The sequence below is a fragment of the Camelus bactrianus genome, chromosome X (assembly GCF_048773025.1).
Source record: "Camelus bactrianus isolate YW-2024 breed Bactrian camel chromosome X, ASM4877302v1, whole genome shotgun sequence".
In the NCBI taxonomy this organism is placed as follows: Eukaryota; Metazoa; Chordata; class Mammalia; order Artiodactyla; family Camelidae; genus Camelus; species Camelus bactrianus.
In genome coordinates this window covers 84017768-84036959 of record NC_133575.1, presented here as the reverse complement: position 1 = coordinate 84036959, position 19192 = coordinate 84017768, and the positions used below count along the sequence as shown (strand labels likewise).

Genomic DNA, 19192 nt, shown 5'->3' with positions numbered 1-19192 from the left:
AGTCAAGAGCTGGGGTTGAAAGAGGCTTAGGTAAACCATTTATACAATACAGACTCTGTATACTACAAATACAGCTCTACTGGCTAAAGCAGCCAAGAAGACTTATACCTTTGTTATTTGGAAAATGCCACTGATCATAGGTCCATTCTCAATACTCAGTTTAATATTGACAGCGCCTCTCCTTTACTTGTTGGGCCAGCTGAGGGGTAGGAGACCTTGACAAGGAGATGAGAGTGGGCAGAAGGTTCGACTTGGAAAGTGCATTAACCTGAGTCTTTTCTCAGATAGTTGTATTTCTTCAGTGGGCAGTAACATAGAAGTGGAAATGAGCATGGGGTATTTGTGTTTGTGGGAAGTGAAGAAGGGAAGAGAGGTGCAGCAAGAGTTTGTGTTTAAGACCAGAGGGAAAGGGGTAGGAAAAATTACATGAACTTGGAATTATGAAGGACCTTGGCTGCAATGTCTTGATGAATTCATGACAGCTTCAATTCAACTATATATTATAAAGTAAAATAACAGACAGCATACATTGAGAGATTTTTAAGCACTGATGCAAGCAAAAAGGGGCTTCTGGTTCATTCTGGCTTTCCAGAAAACCAGCCTTAGGTGAAGTCCCCAAACTTCAATCCTATTGACTTTATCAGAGAGCTTAAACTCTCTTCAAATTGTAAACCCCAAAACTCTTTTCCCAAGCATGTTGACTAAGTGAGAATTTACTACAGTTGGTCCTTGAACAGCAAAGGTTTGAACTGTAAAGGTCCACTTATACATGGATTTTTTTTTTCAATAAATGTATACTACAATATTGAGGTTGGTTGAATTCTTGGATGCAGAAGCTCGGATATGGAGGGATAGGGAGGACTGACTGTAAAGTTTTACATGAATTTTTGACTGGAGGGGATCGGTGCCCCTAACTCCCACATTTTTCAATTGTATTGAACTTTTCTAGTTCTCAATTATTGTCATTAATTCTTCCGTTAGTACTGACAACCAAGAATCAGTTATATTATAAAGATAGCTTGGGCAAGTCACTTGACCTCTCTGAGCATCTGCAAAATAGTGATTATAATACCTGTCATTGGATTAAGGACCAGATAGGATAAATTCTATATGTAAAGTGCCTACCTTGGTGCGTGGCACACAATAACATGGCTTTGGCTTTGGAGCCAAATAGATTTGAGTATTGACCTTCATTTTGTTCCTCTGTGACCTTGGGAAAATTACTTAACTTTTTGTGCCTTAATTTCCTTATCTCCAAAATGGGGTAAGACCGCCTAAGGTTTTTGAAAGAGGTAAATTAATACTAGTATAGCAACAGAAGCCAAAATAAGTGTTTTACTTAAATTTTTATCTTCAATCATTTTAAATTATTTTCACTTTCTTGTCTCTTTTAGGCCCTTCCAACTGCGCAATTTGCCAGTGTCTCCACTGCACTTGCTCTGCCAAGCACTGCGTAATCCATACTGTAAAATCAAAGACCTAAAGTAAGTTGAACTTTACTTTAAAATCTTAGGTATTTTCAGGTAAAGACTGGGTTGCTAGAAATTGCACTCCCAGCTGATTGGACCTGAAAACAAAGTATAACTAGTGCTGAGCTTCTCCATAGCAGAACAGCAAATGAAAAGATATGCTACAAGCCTAGAAGGGACAGGGAATCAGGCACAGACCCCTGCCAACCCCTCCTGCCTCTTCCCCTTTTGTATGTGCTGTTATTGCTGTAGCTAGTGGGTGTCAGGCTGTAATACTTAAGGTTTGTATCTGGTTCCCATCCTGGACCTACCTGGCTCCCCTGCCTTTTCCTTCCAGACTCCCACTTTAGTTTCCTTTTCTCTCCCTCCATTCCCCACCCCCATTCTGTGCAGTTATTCCACCAAGTGCCATTTCTCAGAAGCCCCCGCCCCCGCCCTGACCTTATGTCCTTGCTCACTCTCAGATGCCTTGTCTGTTTGTCCACATCATGAACACACAGACACGAGCCCCCCTGGTTTCCCACCCCCTTGCCAGGCAGATCAGTGTCTGCTTTTTCCTCCCTCCCATCCCAGAGGAAGAAGTGGCCTTTCCAAACCCACCCAAGCCAGTAAATTCAGTTACTTTTACTTTTTGTATTTTTTGTGAGCATTTATTTTGCTTTATACAACACAGAAATATATAAAGATATAAAAGCCCTCCATCCTACTGCCCCATACCTCAACCTCACCCCAAACCCACACTTCTGATTCCCATTCTCCGATCTTGATCCCACCCTCCTTAGTTAATACCTTATATGCTAAATATTTTTCCAGACCTTTTTTGCTTATTCAAACATAAATCTGTAACATAAGGCACACATAAATCTATAATATACATAGCATACACATATGCTTACAGAATTTTTGGAGGTTTTGTTTCACAAAACACTCAATTAGCCATTATATTTTTTTCATTGAACAGTATAGTGGACATGACTCCAATACACTGTGCAGGATCTACCTCACAGTCAAAGGTCCCCGAAGAGGAGCCCCCAGCACTGACTGCACTTCCTCACTTCTGCACACTCCACAATCCTTGCAGTTGGGCTTCTGACCCCTCTTCACCCCATGCCCAGATTGGCTCAAGGTGACCGCCAGACCCAACTTTTAACCTCCTGTCTTAAGGGCCCTGGGCACTGCTGAACACTCCCCTTGCAACTCTTTCCCCACCCTTGCAACTGTCTTCCTCCTGTTCATACTACTCCTAAGTACCTCACTGCCTCCATGGTTCCTAGCCAGGGGCGATTTTACCCTCCCGCGGTGGAGACATTTTTGGTTGTCACAAATTTTTTGGAGGGAGTGTGCTACTGTCATCTAGTGAATAGAGGCCAGAGATTCTGCCAAACATCCTACAGTATACTGGACAGCCCCCTGCAACAAAGAATTATCCAACCTCAAGTGTCAAGAGTGCTAAAGTTAGGAAACCCTGCCCTAAGAGGATATAAACAAGCCCAAGGACATTTCTGACAAGTGCAGGCTAGGGAGCTTGCCCCCAGTCCTGATGGTTGTCCACATCTGCCCCAACAAGAGACAGCCTGAAGTCACATCCAGCTGCTGCACAGATGTCCCAGGGCTGTGATGGCTTCAGTATGTAGGTCCATAGTCTCCAGTTGATGTCCAGAGCTCCTCCATTTGTCTCAGTCTGGTCCAGGTGTGAGTCCTCACCATCCTTCCTCCTGTAGGCTAAACCATACATTTAGCTCCCTCCAGCGCAGCTTATAGTCATCAGAGGAGGGAGATGCAGACCATCCTCCCCCTCCCCCTTGCGTCCCCTCCCTCTGGAAACTGATTTCCCATTGGAGTATGTTCTGTTCTTCATATCTGAATTCGTTAGGAGTTTTGTAGTCAGACTCCCCTCCGACTATTATCCTGGTGATGGGCTAGGGGAGAGAAACTCTCAGGATGGCACCATCCTTTGGTCAGTGGTCTAGACCAGCAGACCCTCCAGGCCCTGTCAGTTGCCGACTCACCTCCTTGGCAGTGGCATGAGTGCCCTGTTCAGATCTGATTGTCCCCAGTTCTGCCCACTGGGGACTAGGGAGGATTCTCTTTCATGGGGCTGAGAAGCCACAACAGTCCTCGCTTCCAGCTGGTGCTGACATCCTCTGTACGCAGCCTGGAGGGATTCTTTAGGGGTGGCAAATTTCTGCCGTGTTGTAAACCCGGGGTTAACCCCGGACCTGCTTTGATGGTTTCTCATATCACTGCTCAGAACATGAACGAGCTTCCAGTCTATTTCATTCCTGCAGACTCTTGGGATGCAGGAATCCCCACTACCCATCACTCCCTGATGCACCTTTTCAGCCAGTTCCAACATTTTATTTGATGGTCTGTGGTTTACAACTGCTCTTCTGGTGCCATTTCCTGCTTGGGAATAATCTGGTTGCCCAGAACAAGAACCCACTTAAGTTAGCTTAAAGAAAACGGGGTCTGTGTAAAGTAGATTTGCACTCAGCATAATTGCAGGAAGTGGAAAAGTAGTCTGCCACCACACAGTCAGTCGCTGGGGTCACAGGATCAATTCCTCTCTGCTTCTGTGTTCCTGTCTGCTCCCTGGGGCTCACACTGTCATCCTCTAAGACACTTGGCCTCTGTAAAGCACACGGTTTTGCTCCTGCACAGCCAGGGCCAGATCTCGGTGTCCATGGCTCTGCCCTTGATCCAGACTCCAAAAGACCCACTGCTTCACTACCCAACACCATCCTGGCTATGGAATCTGCCTCTCTGTGCAGACCCTAGTGTGAGAGTCTGTTTGGCTCAGGATGGATCAGATGTCCATTCCTGCTCCAATCATCTACTGTCTAGTTGGGGGAAAGGTGGGGTGTTATATACATGGCTGCCCAGGTCCACCAGATACCAGGGTTGGGGAGAGACACATACAAACAGAAGCTGCAGCAGTTCTGGGGTGTCGAATGCTAGTGCTCTGGAACACAAAGGCGGTCATCAAAACATGTCTTTCTTGGTCAGTCTACACCCACCACACCTCCCACCCACTCCCCTAGCCCCATTCTCCCACCCTTCCCCTCCCCCCGAGCCCCCTCTCCCACCTTTCCCCCCTCCCTCTGAAAGTTGAGTTCCCACTGGGAATATATTTATTTTCTGTTTCATATTTCTGAATTCACTGAGGGCTCTGCAGCCAGATACCCCTCCCACAGCGGAAGCAAGTTTCCCTCCGTGAAAAATTCACAGCTTTACACCAAGGACAGTCACAATCTCCAGGCCTGCGAAACACTGGTTGTCTCCTCTGCGGATAGGGATCAGAGTCTCTCCTGTCTCTTTAGGGTTCTTAAGGGTTTATTCCCTGGGCCCCCACATCAGCCCATAAGCTTTCATCAGAGGGTCCCCAGTGGGGAGAGGTCTGAGATAGAGCTCCTGCTGTGAACATTGCTGCTGGTGGGGATGATGTAGGTGGAGATAGTGTGGGTGTATCTGGAAAGGGGGATAAGGGGCATGAGTATGAATATGTGAATGAGGCAGGCAGCTGGACAGGAAGCAGTTCTGGTGAGACTGTTGACTAGGGCTTGAGGGTCCCAGAGAAATATAACATAGCTGTTATATTTCTGACCTGAGTTCTCCCTCCCTCTTCCCGCCAGAGGTGTAATTTTTCTGGTCCACAGCTCCGAGGAGCTGCAAAAGGTCTCCACTCAGTTCCTCCACTGCCTCCGCACTCTCCGCATCCTTCTGTCTTCCTCCTCCTCCTCCTGTGATGCCGGAAGCAGTAGCACTAGTAGCAGTGGCCTCCGCCTTCTGTTCCACCTCACCTGCTCCTGTCCCAGCCCCAGTAGCAGTGGCCAGGCCTGGCCCTTCTGCGACCCACTCCTGGAGAGAAATGGGCAGAATTGAGACCTGTCCAGGGGGCGGGGCAGGGACCAAAAAGAGCAATCTTACAGCGTGAAGGAGCTTTCACCTCAGTGGGTCCCTTTCTTTCCGCATCTCTGCCAGGCTGGCCTGGGCCAGCCGCAGCTGGGAGGCCGCCTCCTCACGCTCCACCTCCCGCTGCGCTGTGAGCAACTTCAGGTCTGAGGCCAAGGCCTGCGCGGCTGACTTTTGCAGTCTTGCGAAGTCATGCAGGCACTGCACCCTGCACTCATTTAACTGGTTCTGCCTGTGGGCAAAGTGCATGCCCAGGGCCAGGCTGCCCCAGGCACAGGCCTCTTTGACCTCGCTGGACACATCAGTGTCCTCCAGGATGGCCCTGAACTTGGCCTCCACCTCCTCCCAGGACAGGGATGTATTCTCGAGGTAGAACTCAGGGCCTTTTGCGTGCCTGGCCATCTTCTCGTTGATGAAGGCCACCACCTTGCCATGCTGGAACTTACCACTAGGGTCCTCGGGTTTCAAGGCCATGCTGGCTGAGGGCCTTTGGGGCTTGGCTGGCCCTGCGGAGAGGAATCAGTTGTCCACTCCCCAGTCTTCTCATGTCTGCTTCCTCTCCCCTTCCCCTTTCACACTCTTGTAAAGAACAAGAACCCCTGACTGGCTTGCCCGCCAGGACACTTCCCATCAGGCCTTACCTCGAGGTCAGTGGGGATGCAGGGCAAACACGCCTGTCTACCATGCCCAGAGAGAGAGGGGACCTCTTTTTCTCCAACGGGAGAGAGAGCCTCCTGCCAACCCTTCCAGGCTTTTCCCTTGGGACTGTACCAACTTCCAGAAACATTGGAGGTAGGAAGGGTGCACAAGGGAGACTCCCCACATTCCCCCCACCCCCTACATAAGGGAATGCGCTACACTTTTGAAAATCTTTGAAGGCGGGAAGAAACTGTAGTGGTAAGAAAAGACTTAGAACCAGGAAAGCGAAGCGCTTGTAATCAAATACAAAAAGTCCCACCCCATCCCCACCATATGGTTTGTCCCACCCAGGGAGCGCTCCTCTCCTACACATGGAATACTCTAGAATAGGAAACAGCCCCACCTCACCCCCCAAATGGCCTCGGCTACCCGCTGGAGGAGGAAGGTGGAGGCAGAGTACAGCCTCAACCCCCGTCACCTCAAATGGTCATAAATTCTGGCCACACCTGCCCCCAAAATGTATCTTGAATCTGTCCACCTCCACACCCCCCATCATCCTAGTCCAGCCCTTCCCCTCCCTCCAAATAATTTCTTCCCTGGACCACTGCCTCCCTCTAACACCAGGTTTGTCTCTTGTCCTACCCTGTCGTCAGAAGGATCTGACTGTCTCTTTAAACTTCTAATGGCTTTTTGAGGCCTAGAGAATAATCCAGACAGCCCTCAGGTTGAGTACTACTTTGCCACTTATACTGTATGACCTTGTGCTATAGTTAACTTTCAGTTTTTAACCCATGGGCCTAAGATGAGGACTGAATGACAAAGTGCATGTAAAATAGTAATGTTTTCTATGGTTTAATTTTTGTAAAATGTACAAATCCTGTGTGTGTGTGTGTGTGTGTGTGTGTGTATGTGTATGTGTGTGTATGTTTGCATATGTTTCTATAATCCTGGAGAAGGGAGTGGTAGGATATACACCAGACTCTTAATATTCTGAATATCTCTGGTAGGTGGCGTTTGGAGAAGTTGGGTAAAAGTTTTCATCTTTTAAAAATAAATCTTTCTGTGGTTTCATCTGTTACAGGGAACATATAATGCTGTATGTATCCATGCGTTAGAAATCTGGAAAATTATATTCCAAATTTTAACAGTGGTTATCTTTCGGTGGTAGGAATACAGTACTTTCTGAAAAAAACTTTATTCTTGTGCTCATTCGGCAGCACATATACTAAAAACTTTATTCTTCACATTTTTCTCAATTGTAAAAATTATCTATAATAAGCATGCATTATATTTTTCAAACTTTTTAAAATAATTTTTCTGATAACTTCTGATCATTGTAAACAATTTTAAAATACCTGGAAAGTAAATGTCTCCCTGTAGTCCAACCCTTCCCTCCAACCTGGAAGATAACCATGGTTAATAGTTTGATATATACCCTCCAGTATTTTAAAATAAGCCGTAGCAAATAATTGGTAGTTTTTCAAATGAAGCATCCCCTCTCTTACCTCCTGGCTTTTGCACAGGTTGCTCCATGAGTGAATTGTACCTCAGCCCCTCCTGCTGTCCCCAGTCTCATTCTCCTCATCCACCTAACTCCTGTTCAATTTTTATTACCCTTTCACAACAGCACTCAAGTATTTGCTCCTCTTGTAAGTATTTTTAGATCTTCTAAACCCCACCCCATGCTAGGCTGAATTGTGCCACCTTTCTGTGTCTCCATGATACCTTGTGAATACCATTTGCAGTACTTTTCACACTGTATTATAATCCATGATTTTCTAATTTTTCCCCATTAACTGGGCATTCCTTGAAGGCAGGGTCTGAGTCTTAATTATTTCTGTGTTTTCAGTAAACACTCAATAAGTTAATTGTTGAATGAAGTGAAATAATTCATTACATCAGTAAGGAGCAAAGAGGTACCTTTAAAGAGAGTTCTCTTTTCTTCTCTGAAATGTCTTTTTCTCCACACAGACTGATTTTCTGCCACCTCACGGCTTCTTGTGGCAGAGACCTCTCCTTAGTATTTGAAACCAACCAGTATCTGACAGATTTGGAATTTGTGAAAAATACCCTAGAAGATTCAGGAATGAAGCTTCTGTGTGAAGGATTAAAACAGCCAAACTGTATCTTACAGACATTGAGGTAACTGATAGCAGGAGAATTTGTCTGTGTTCGTGTCATTTTATGTCATTTTTTGTCAATTCTTTTTGTATGTGTAGAGGGGAGAGTATGAATAAGATAATGAGGTCATTCTTCTGTTCTCTGAAGGTTGTACCGATGCCTTATCTCCTCTGCTTCTTGTGGGGCGCTAGCAGCTGTTCTCAGCACAAATCAGTGGCTCACTGAGCTGGAATTTAGTGAAACAAAACTGGAAGCTTCAGCTTTGAAATTGCTCTGTGATGGTTTAAAAGATCCAAATTGCAAATTACAGAAGCTCAAGTAAGTTGTCACTATTAGTTTTCATACTGCAAGAAAAAATTTTAAAATGTGCAATTCAACATGGATGTTGTATGATCAGAGCACACTTAAGGAGTCATGGAGAGGAAGAATAAAAGTGGCAGACCCTAAAACTGTTCCAGAAAAATTATAGGAAGAGAATTTTCATTGTAAGTGGCAATAACATTAATGACAATAATGATAGCCCACACTTATTGAGCAATTACTTTGTGCTAAGCATTGTGCTGAATGCTTTGGAAACATGATTTCCTTTAATCTGCACAACAGCTCTAAGAGATTCAGATTACTATCCTCATTTTAGCAGATGAGGAAGTGGAAACCCAAGGTCATAAGACTAAATAACATGGCAGAGGCACAATTAGAAACCCAGATGTGTCCGACTTCGAAGTCCGTATAATGGCCTTAATAAGAAATTTATCATATTTGTATTAGTCAGAGTTCTCCAGAGAAACAGAACCAATAAATGTATATGAACATATAGAGAGATTTATTTTAAGTAATTGGCTCACACAGATTATGGCAGTTGTCAAGTTCAGTATCTGCAGGGTAGGCCAGCAGACTGGAGACACAGGGAAGAGCCAGTGTTGCAGTTCAAGTCCAAAGGCATTCTTCTGGCAAAATCCCCTCTTCTTCCCAGGGGGTCAGTCTTTTTCTATTAAACTTTCAATTGAGTGAGGACCACCCACACTATGGAGGGTAATTTACTTAACTCAGAGTCTACTGATTTAAATGTTAATCTCATCTAAAAAGTACCTTCACAGAAATATCTAGAATAATATTTGACCAAATATCTGGGTACTATGACCTAGCCAACTTAACACATAAAATTAACCATCACAATATATATGTGGGGTTTTCTGAGGCAAAAGTTCTTTAGCATTAACACTTTCTAAATCCACTTTGAAACTCATTGTTTTGCAGAATATCTCTATTTAAAATTTCTAAATTGGAGAGATATAGATACATGTCCTCATGAGCCTTCTTCAAGATTGATAACTCAAGAGAAAATTGAGGACTCAAAGGTTGTAGTAAATATAGAAATTCTTGAAAGTGATGGAAGAAAAAGTTGATGGGAAATAGTTCAAAGAATTGGACTACTTAATATGGAGAAATAAAGATTGAGAAGACAGCAAAATCAGTAAAAACCAGTCTTTGGACCAAGGAAGGAATATTATATGGATGATGGTGATGGGCTGGGTTTCTCTAAGGATGGTAGATTAATTAATAATGAACTTACAGATAAGAGGAAAGGAAAGCTCCTTTGACTGTAAAATTTGTTGAGGATGATTGTAGCATTTTCCCCTCAGATTTGAAAGAAGATATGAGAGTGCTTAATTCATGCAGGGAATTAAAATGAGATTGGGTTGTCTTGATATTTCCTCCCAATTCTTTTCTTTTTTGGGCAGTCGACATTTATTGAGTTCTCACTGAGGGATACAGTGTTGTGGGAGCAATGTACAAGTCCCTCCCATGTGTGAAAGAGGGCTGTGACATATTCCAGGTTGGGAGTCTTGTATGGGTGGGCCTTTATTTTCTCTGCTCGTGATGTTTTGTGGGTAGAGGGTGAGTAGGATGATAAAGTAGCCAATTCTGTGTCTGTTTATCTTTCTTTCCAGGTTGTGTGCTAGCTTTCTCCCTGAAAGCTCAGAGACTGTTTGCAAATATCTTGCCTCTGTTCTCACTTGCAATCCAAACCTCACTGAGCTGGACCTGAGTGAAAATCCCCTCGGGGACACAGGGGTGAAGTATCTTTGTGAGGGTCTCAGACATTCCAACTGTAAAATGGAGAAACTAGAGTAAGTTTTTTAGAACTATCTGGCATAATTGCATGACTATTGAACTTGTTAAATGCCTGCTGTGTGCCAGGATCTATGCTTGATGCTTGCTAGAAGTTATTTTACATAATTAACTTCTTACAATAATCGTTTAAGGTGGGCTTTCTTTTCCCCATTGTACAGATGAGGAAACAGGATAGGGGGGAGTGACTTGTCCAAGGTCACACAGCGAAAAAGTGGTATAGTCAGGATGTGACTCCAAAATCTGCCTCCAAATCTCATGTTCTTTCTAGTATACTACTGTCCTGTTTGTTTACAGGACTGATGCTAATTAAATGTTAACTCTAGAAAGAATACCTACTATGTACCCAACACTGGGCTAGATGTGAATGGAGTTATCAAAAGGACTACAAGTGACAGAGCTGCCCTTAAGGACACATGGATATGAAACAGTTGGAGAGCAACACAGTCCAATGTGTAATCAAATGCCTAACACTATAGAATCTTGTTTAAATGCCAGATGAGCGCAGGGAAAGGGAGGAGGTCACTCTGGGCTGCAGACCTCAGGAGGAGATTCTGTGAAGGTGGTGGGCCAGCAGCTAGAACTTGAAGAATGGCTAGGACTTAGCTAAATGGGGAGATTGGGAGAACACTCCTGGAAGCTAAATGACAGCAGTGGCTGATTTTTCTTCTTTGTCTCTGGGTAGCTTGAGCACATGTTACCTGACAGGTGCTAGCTGTGTGGAGCTCTCTTCTTTCTTGCAAGTGAGTCAGACTTTAAAAGAGCTGTTTGTGTTTGCCAATGCCCTGGGGGACACAGGAGTACAGCATCTCTGTGAAGGCCTGCAGCATGCAAATGGTGTAATCGAGAATCTTGTGTAAGTGTCTGCTTGTCCTTGTACTTCTCATGGGCCTTGACATTTGAGGTTCAGTGGAACTCCCTGCTGCCATGGTTAACAACCATCTTGCTGTCCCTATTCCTCCAGGCTTTCCGAATGTTCCCTCTCTGCAGCTTGTTGTAAATCCCTCGCCCAAGTCCTGAGCTCTACCCGGAGCCTGACAAAGCTGCTTCTAATTAATAACAAAATCGAAGATTTGGGACTGAAATTGCTGTGTGAAGGATTAAAACAGCCTGACTGTCAGTTAAAGGATCTGGCGTGAGTATTGTGTGCAATAGTCACTGTCAGAGTTTCTTAATGTTTCAGCAACTCCCCAAATTAAGTGATTATTATTTGACCTGATGATATAATTCCCAAGGAAGCAATAAATGAAGACCCAAATAATTTAGGGGGAATAAATCTTCCCCCTCTCTACAATCTCTGCTTGGCTCTGGCTCAAGGGATTTTTTTTTTTTAACATGACACTGATTTTTCTACCATATTTTTCTACAATTGGGCAAATCCAATTTCTAAAGTGACCCAGTACAGATAAAATGATGCCAACTTTCTCTGCCTTATTTCCTGGCAGACTGTGGACCTGTCACCTGACTGGAGAGTGTTGTCAGGATTTGTGCAATGCACTGTACACAAATGAACACCTGAGAGACCTTGACCTCAGTGACAATGCCTTAGGAGATGAAGGCATGCAGGTGCTATGTGAAGGGCTGAAACACCCTTCCTGTAAACTACAGACCTTGTGGTAAGTGCACAGGGACTCTGTCCACTGAGCTCTTGTTCCAGGCTATATATAAAATGGAGAGTCATTATTGGGGTAAAACGAATTTCTTTCTTGAATCCCCAACCGCCCATAGGCTAGCAGAATGTTACCTCACAGATGCGTGCTGTGGAGCCCTCGCCTCTGTCCTCAGCAGAAATGAGAACCTAACATTGCTAGACTTAAGTGGAAATGACCTCAGGGATTTTGGAGTGCAAATGCTGTGTGATGCACTGATTCATCCAATATGTAAACTACAAACGTTCTAGTAAGTTACTGTGGTGGGGGAAGTGGAAGGGAGGGGGCCTGGACAAGCATGTTGGGTTTGATCATAGCCACCGCAGCAAGAAAAGAGAAGAAAAACTGAGGGCAGGCCATGCCTAGGTAAAATAGCAAATTTTTTTGATTATCAATTGTGAGATTACCAATAGGCCTCTTCCTTGGATGCAGGGGCAGGGAGAAAGGTTGAGAACAGGCAGTGCTGGATCTCATTGCTAAGAAAAGCAACATGGTGTAGGAAAAAGAGCACCAGATCCAGATTCTGCTAGATCTGGCTAAAATACTAGGTCTAGCAACTACTAGCTATACGACCATGCTTGCTTCTCCCTGAGCTTTAGTATCCTTGTCTATAAAATGGAGCTAACACAAGTAGTACCTGACTGCCTGGTGTTAGCCTGGGAATTGCATGAAGCGAGACGTTAATTATGAATGTACAACCCTTGGCACGTAGGAGGTACTCCATAAATGTTAAACCCTTCCCCTTTCCTCTTCTAATGACTGCTAGAGGGCTTGATGTTTACTTTTTGAAAGTCTTCACCACTTAGGGGGATGAAGCTGTTACACAATTACAATTACAGAAAGTGGAGGGCTTCACCCTTTCTGGTCAGTGTCTACCTGCCAGCTCAGCAGGCTGGCATAACGCACAAAGTAACTCTTAATTAGGATATAGCTATGCTCTGTTGGCAGCTAACCAGTGGACAAATGGCCATTTATTTCTGGCATCAAGAACTGGAACACATAATGGAAAATAAAGGCTGAGTGCAAAAATTCCACATTCCAAAGCCAATTTGATGGATTGAAGCGTAAATGAAAACAGCATAAATGCCTGATTATAAGCCTGGCTGACACAGAAGCTGGTTCTCTACTAGCAAAATGAAGTCTGTTAGTTTCCAAGACTTGAGAGTGTGGTAATTATTGCCTAGGAAGAGGGAATTATTCACAAGATAATAAGCCTCAGGGGTTTAGGGACCTCCATGGTATCTTTCTCAGAAAAAGGTGACTGAAGTCTGTATTGTCAACAGGTTGAAGTAAACTCAATGATCAATCCTAATGTTTCTTTAAATATAGAGTAATGTGGTAGCACTCTGTCATATGTATGCTTCAGCAAAGGTCCTAAATGACATCATGGAGAAATTATTTTTTGATGGCATGCCATTATTTGTTTCTTATTATAATTTGCACCATTACCGGTTTCTCTCACCCTTTGTCTTTTAACCAATGTGCTTCCATTGTGTTTCCAGGCCAACCTTCCAACCCTTATAACTTATCAAACTTCAAGTCGATAGCAGTGTGCGATAATAGCTCTTAATACAAAATAAAGGACACACACACAGAATAGATACTATTCACTGACCTCAAATAAATGTTGAACATTATTGTGTATATAAGACAGACAACACTGAAATCAATAGAAATAATATACTTACTCAAGTAAGGTGAGAGTAAACTGGATCATTTAATGTGGTGGTGGGCTAGAGAGGGGGTAAATCCAAGAGAGCCTCCTAAAAGGGGGAATCTTGTCTGGAAATTGGAAAGGCTGAAGGAAGAAGGTCATTTCCTAAGAGCTGCTTGAGTGTGAGGTCTGAATCTTATTCCTCATTGTATTTTCCCAAGCAAAGTTTCTAGCTCAGTGCTTTGCAGTTAGTAAATACATATAGGAATGTTAGTAATTTAGAGATCTAGGGGTAAGGCAAGGAGACATGATGATATATTCAAAAAAGACTAGGTATCTAGACATTCAAAAGATCGAGGGGGAAAAAATAACAAGTTGCAGCCTCAGACTGACAATGCTAAACCTTCACTCATCCACAAGCATTTGCTGAATATCTACTGTGTGCTAGACAGATGTGCCAAGTGCTGGGAGACAAGAATGAATAAGACATGAGAAACGATCTATACTCTTCAAGGACCAGTGGGCCTAGTGATACACACAGGCATGTAAACTGATGAATGCAATAGGATAATTAGTCTTAATGGAGCCATGACAGGAGACAACTCACCGAGGCCAAGAGGCTCAGGGAAAAATTCTTGGAAGAAGGGCCACCTGAGTTGAATCTCAGGACTATAGCCAGGGAATTGGAGGTAAAGATATAGAAGGGTTGTCCAGGCTCAGGAGATAGCATGAGAAAAAATAGACAGTAAGCAGCATGTTTTATGGTACTTGATGGGGATAGAGGTGGAAAATCTCCAGGAAGTTTGCTATTGCTGCAGCATAAAGTGAAAAGTAGAATGTGTCAAGAAATGAGATTGAGGGAGTAAGCAAGGCCTTGTATGCCATGTGTAATTAGTAAGATCTGTTTGCAGAATTCTGGGTGCAAATTCAGTCATCACTCTCTTTTTCTCACATACCAGAGTAGTTGTACATTTGGTGACCTTTCCTTACCTTTCCAAAACTGATCCCAAAGATGGAACCAGTTTTGCTTTCAAAGCTAGTTGGAGAATCAGACCACTGCTGCTGCTGTTTCTCACTGCCACGTAGGGCTGATCTTGATAACTGATCCTACCCAGTCCCACAGAAGCTTGGTGACTGGACAGTGATGCCCCTGGCTGGTCTGGATCCCTGCCAGCCCTGCAATGTCATTATACTTGGACTCTGAAGTTATTGACATCTTAGTCCACACCCGAATATGCAATCATTGTTCCTTAAAGTTCTCTATGTGTCAGGGAGGCTGGGTCTAAAACAGCTCCTTGAATCAGCCACAGGTATACATGTGTGAAGCCAGTCCTTGCCTGCAAAGATGTAGGCCCCTGAGTTGTGTCAGGGATCCCACTTAAGCCATCTTCCTTCTTCAAGATAATTTTATTTTTGGTGCCTTGGTGCCCTTCCCAGACACTGCGCCTTGGGTAAAATACCCTGGCTCACCCTGACACATGTTCCTAATTCTAAATTAGTAAAAAAGGGATTGAGAGTAACTGGTCTCTTAATTCCCAGAAGACCTCCAGGTCTCCTAAGCATATTGGCCTACCTCTTACCCAGCAGTGAGTTCTACATGTCAGGAGGTGAGACAGCTTTTGCTAAGCCACTCAAAAAATTCTAAAGGTCTTATTATACTTATATGGCATTAAATGTCTACTTACTCTACAACTGCATAACTAGCAGGGCTGCTCATTTCACTTTGCTAGATGAAGATTAGCTTCTCTCCATTAAAAACTAAAAACTGTACCTCACTACACATTTGAAAGAGTTTGTATCTTCTTTTGTAGTCAGTAGGGGTTAATCAAGGACATGTGGAGTCTGAAGTGCCTGTAGAACAGTGTGGAACACTGTGGGAAGTTTTCTAGTAGGTAGGCAATTGGATGTAGGAGTGGGCCCTGGAGGTGATAGCTGAAGCCATGGCAATGGATGAGATCCTCTAGGGAGAGTGAGAAGAGAAGAACCTCTGAGGAACATCTCTGGGTAATTAGCCCTGGGCAATACCAACTTTTAAGAGGTGGGTATGGAAAGGAAAACCCATGGAGAAAACCAGGAGAGAAAGGTGTCCTTGAAGCTCTAAAAGTGAGCTTCAAGGAAGAAGTGTTGGACAGTATCCAATGCAGCAGAGAGTTCCAAAATGATGAGTACTGAAAAGTGTCCATTGGATTTAGCAACTAGGAGGAATAGGTGACCTTGTCAAGGGCATTTTAGTGCTGTGGTAGGGCTGGAAACCAGATTGAAGTGACTTCAGGAGATGGGAGATAAGGAAGAGGAGAAGGAGTGGAGACTCCTTTTTCAAGAAGTTTGTGAAAAGGAGAAGAAATTTGGGATCGTAACTCTGGGGATTTGTTCTTTTTCTTTTTTGTCTTGTTTTAGGATAGGCAAATTTGTCAGCTGAGGGAAAGGAGCCCGTAGAGAGGGAGAGATTATAGATAGAGGAGCAGGAACTAATGGACTAATGCAGCAGGGCCTTGTACAAAGGCATGGAGGGACGGCAGTGAGAGTCCAAGAGGAAGTTAAGCATTTTCTTTTTTGAGACCCATGGGAAGAAGCTAAGGCTGAGGGGGGAGGTAAATGCCAAGTGGGTGAAGTAACCAAGTGGTGCTGTGGAGCAAGTGTGAATGGGAAGCTTACCCTTGAGAATAGGAAAGATACTGGAGGCATATGTTAGCTTGACTTGACACAAGATTCTTTTCATTTTTCATAGCATTGACACGGATCATTTACATGAAGAAACATTCAGAAAAATAGAAGCTTTAAAAATGAGCAAGCCTGGAATCACCTGGTAGTTTCCAAGGAGATCACCTGAATCAGCTGCATATAGACCTCCTCTGTTCGGCACCATCATTAACAGTTGTTCAGTATTCTTGTTATAAACCTGTTAACCTTTGCTGAGGATGCTAGTATGAAACAAGCAGCAGTGATTGCTATTTCTTACATAGAATCATCCACTAAGTAGGATGTAAAAGGTGAAAGCACCTTAGTTGAAATGTCTTCAGCAATAATACCTTACATTCATATATTGTGTTACAATGTTTACTGTGTTTTCACAAAAACTTTCAAAGGTGAGAAGATGAGGCTCAGAGAGGTTGTGACGAGCTCCAACTCCCACAGCTCATTCGTGGGAGAGTTGGGACTAGAATCCAGCCAGGTTTCCCAATACTCAGACCAGGCAGGGAAACTATTATAGAAACAAGACATGTTCATGAGTCCACTTAAAGAGACAAGATACTTGAAATGATTAAAGTACAAGAGGGTGTACAAACAAACACATGTTATATCTTATGGTGCTGATTTTAAGTAAAACTGTAATTCGCAAAAGAAAGAGAAAGGAATGAGTTGGATTAATAAGGAAAGGCTTCATGGAGGTGAGACTTGATGTGGTCCTTGAGAATAAGTAGGATTAAGATAGGGGAAGATATACTGGCCAGCGGCTATAAGACTGTAGGCAAAAGGGCTGTATTTGTGAGCAGCTCACCAAAAGCGCCTGGAGAAAGTGAAATGTTTGCATTAGAGTTTCTTGAGCTGCCACAATATCCATATCCTAAGCTTCTGAGGGTGCTCTCCAGTTCCCAGGCTCAACTAACTTTCTGAACTTTTAATACCTCCCCCTTGTGTTTGTTCTTGTTCATGGACTCCTAAGACTGACTCATTCCTCATCCCTGACAGCATATTGCATAGCCCAGCACAGATCCTGCACAACTGCACACTTCTGTCTCTGCCTGGTTTCTACAAAATACCAGATGAAACAAGTGGAGAAAGGGAGTACTAGGCAAGGAAAATAGCACAGAGCCCGTGAAATAAGAGCGAATGGGGCGGTATGGGATCAACAGAAAAATAGGCCGACCTGATTAAGATGTAGAGTTATCTCTGGAACCTACTTACTAGCTGTGTGACCCTGAGTAAGTCACTTGGGTTCTTGGAGCCTCGGTTTTCTCATCTATAAAATGAGGATAAATTGACATTAACCTTGCAGGGCTATTGTTCCCAATATGGTGCCTACCCCATACTAGGTACCAATTAGTGGTAGCTGATTAGTGGTATGAGTGTGTACCAGTAATATAATGCAGCTGTGTAGTCTTTGAGACTACAGATTTTCTTGCTGTGTAGTCAGTGTGAAGTGTGCATTTGAACTAAATGTGTGTGCTGCAGGCAGTGAATTTAGTGGGGAAAGGGACACAGAGTGGGAAGTTATTGCAGGGGAGAGGTCCAGATATTCCATGTCCTCACCCATCATCAGGTATTGTTCCCTGCTGCCCTGGGAGATGGTAACTCTTGGTTAAGAGACCAGGTCTGGCTTGAGAGAATGGCCAAGGTAGCAGTTTGTTTCCAGTTTTCTCAAGTTCTTCTTTCCCTTTAGTTGTTTAATACTTATTTATTGAGGGTTTATTTTGTGCCAGATTTTGTGCTAAGTTTTGGCTTTACAGAGATGAATATGCCTATTCCTGCGCACTTCCCTTACCATGTTCTCTGACTGCCGTGGTCCCTCTGTCAGTCTGGTGAACATATGATAAAACTCAGTCACGTTAAGAACTCAAAGGTGAAATATTAAATGAAAAATTGTGGAACCCTCTGTGTGTGTGTGTGTGTGTGTGTGTGTGTGTGTCCTGTTTGTGTACAAAATATGCATGTGTATGTATGTGTCCAGAGTGTGCAAGGAAGGATATATACAAGAAATTGCTAACAGGAGTTACCTCTGGCAAGAGGAAGTTGGCAAGCAGGGGCATTGGGAGAATAGGAAGGGAACTTTTCATTTTCATCTATAGACCTCTGTTCTACTTGATGTTTTTACCATGTGCATGTATTTTATAATTAATAAACTTGATGTTAAAAATAAAACTCAATCATATTGAGGAGTTATTTTTCTTCTTTTAAAACATGACAATTTAGAAGTAAACATAGGGCAGGCATTTATAAACGTGACATAAAAACCCAAAGGAAAAGAAGAATTTGACAACATCAAAATTAAAAATCTCTTTATGAAAAAAAATACCATAAATAAAATTAAAAGACTACTGATAAACTGGAGGAACATACTTGGCACACATATAAAGACAAGGCTAATGTCTGTAATATAAATAACAAATCAGTATGAAAAACAAAACATGGAGGACTTCTGCTTCCACAATGATGAAGTTACAGTGAGTGGATTTACCCTTTCACATTAACAACTCAAAAAATGGGCAAAATATGGGAAACAACAGTTCCCAGGCATTGGATAACAGGCAGAGTTGGGAGAAATAAAAAATAGCAAGATGGTAGCTTTAGGCAGTATCAGTAGTCTTATTAAAGTTAATGGTCTCATAACTAGACTGGTAAAATGGAAAAAGTTTTTTTTAAAGACTCAACCAATATACTGCCTATAGGAAACCCACTTTAAGTATAAAAACACAAACATAAAAGATTGGGAAAAGATACATCATGTTAACGTTAATTTTTAAAAAGCTGGGAAGAGAGGCAGAGGAGAAAGGGGGATGTCAAACCCAGGAGACAAGATACACAAGAAAACATTTGGGTGTGGTGGATATGCTCTTTATCTTGTTTGTGGTGATTATCGGTCAAAACTCATCAAATTGTACTTTTAAAATATATCT

At 43.2% G+C, this 19192-nt stretch overlaps 2 protein-coding genes across 6 annotated transcripts in view; one reads left to right on the top strand and one right to left on the bottom strand.

Moving 5' to 3' along the window:
* Window positions 1-18442, top strand: part of LOC105061974 (NACHT, LRR and PYD domains-containing protein 12-like) — a 40680-nt gene extending 22238 nt beyond the window's left edge. For 4 of the 5 annotated variants that reach the window (XM_074358834.1, XM_010946110.3, XM_074358836.1 and 1 more), the window contains 9 exons: window positions 1395-1484; window positions 7992-8162; window positions 8289-8459; window positions 10094-10273; window positions 10960-11130; window positions 11239-11409; window positions 11720-11890; window positions 12003-12173; window positions 16306-18442. In XM_074358834.1, coding sequence (XP_074214935.1) covers window positions 1395-1484; window positions 7992-8162; window positions 8289-8459; window positions 10094-10273; window positions 10960-11130; window positions 11239-11409; window positions 11720-11890; window positions 12003-12173; window positions 16306-16387 — 1378 coding nt within the window. In that variant the 3' untranslated portion in view covers window positions 16388-18442. The remainder of the gene's footprint in view (window positions 1-1394; window positions 1485-7991; window positions 8163-8288; window positions 8460-10093; window positions 10274-10959; window positions 11131-11238; window positions 11410-11719; window positions 11891-12002; window positions 12174-16305) is intronic. The other variant, XM_074358837.1, reaches the window with a different exon arrangement.
* TEX13A (testis expressed 13A) lies at window positions 4052-6430 on the bottom strand. Its single transcript, XM_074358838.1, is given in 2 exon segments — window positions 4052-5064; window positions 5067-6430. Coding segments are annotated over 2 exon segments (1227 nt in total). The 5' UTR covers window positions 5856-6430; the 3' UTR covers window positions 4052-4626.
* Window positions 18443-19192: the final 750 nt, after the last annotated feature.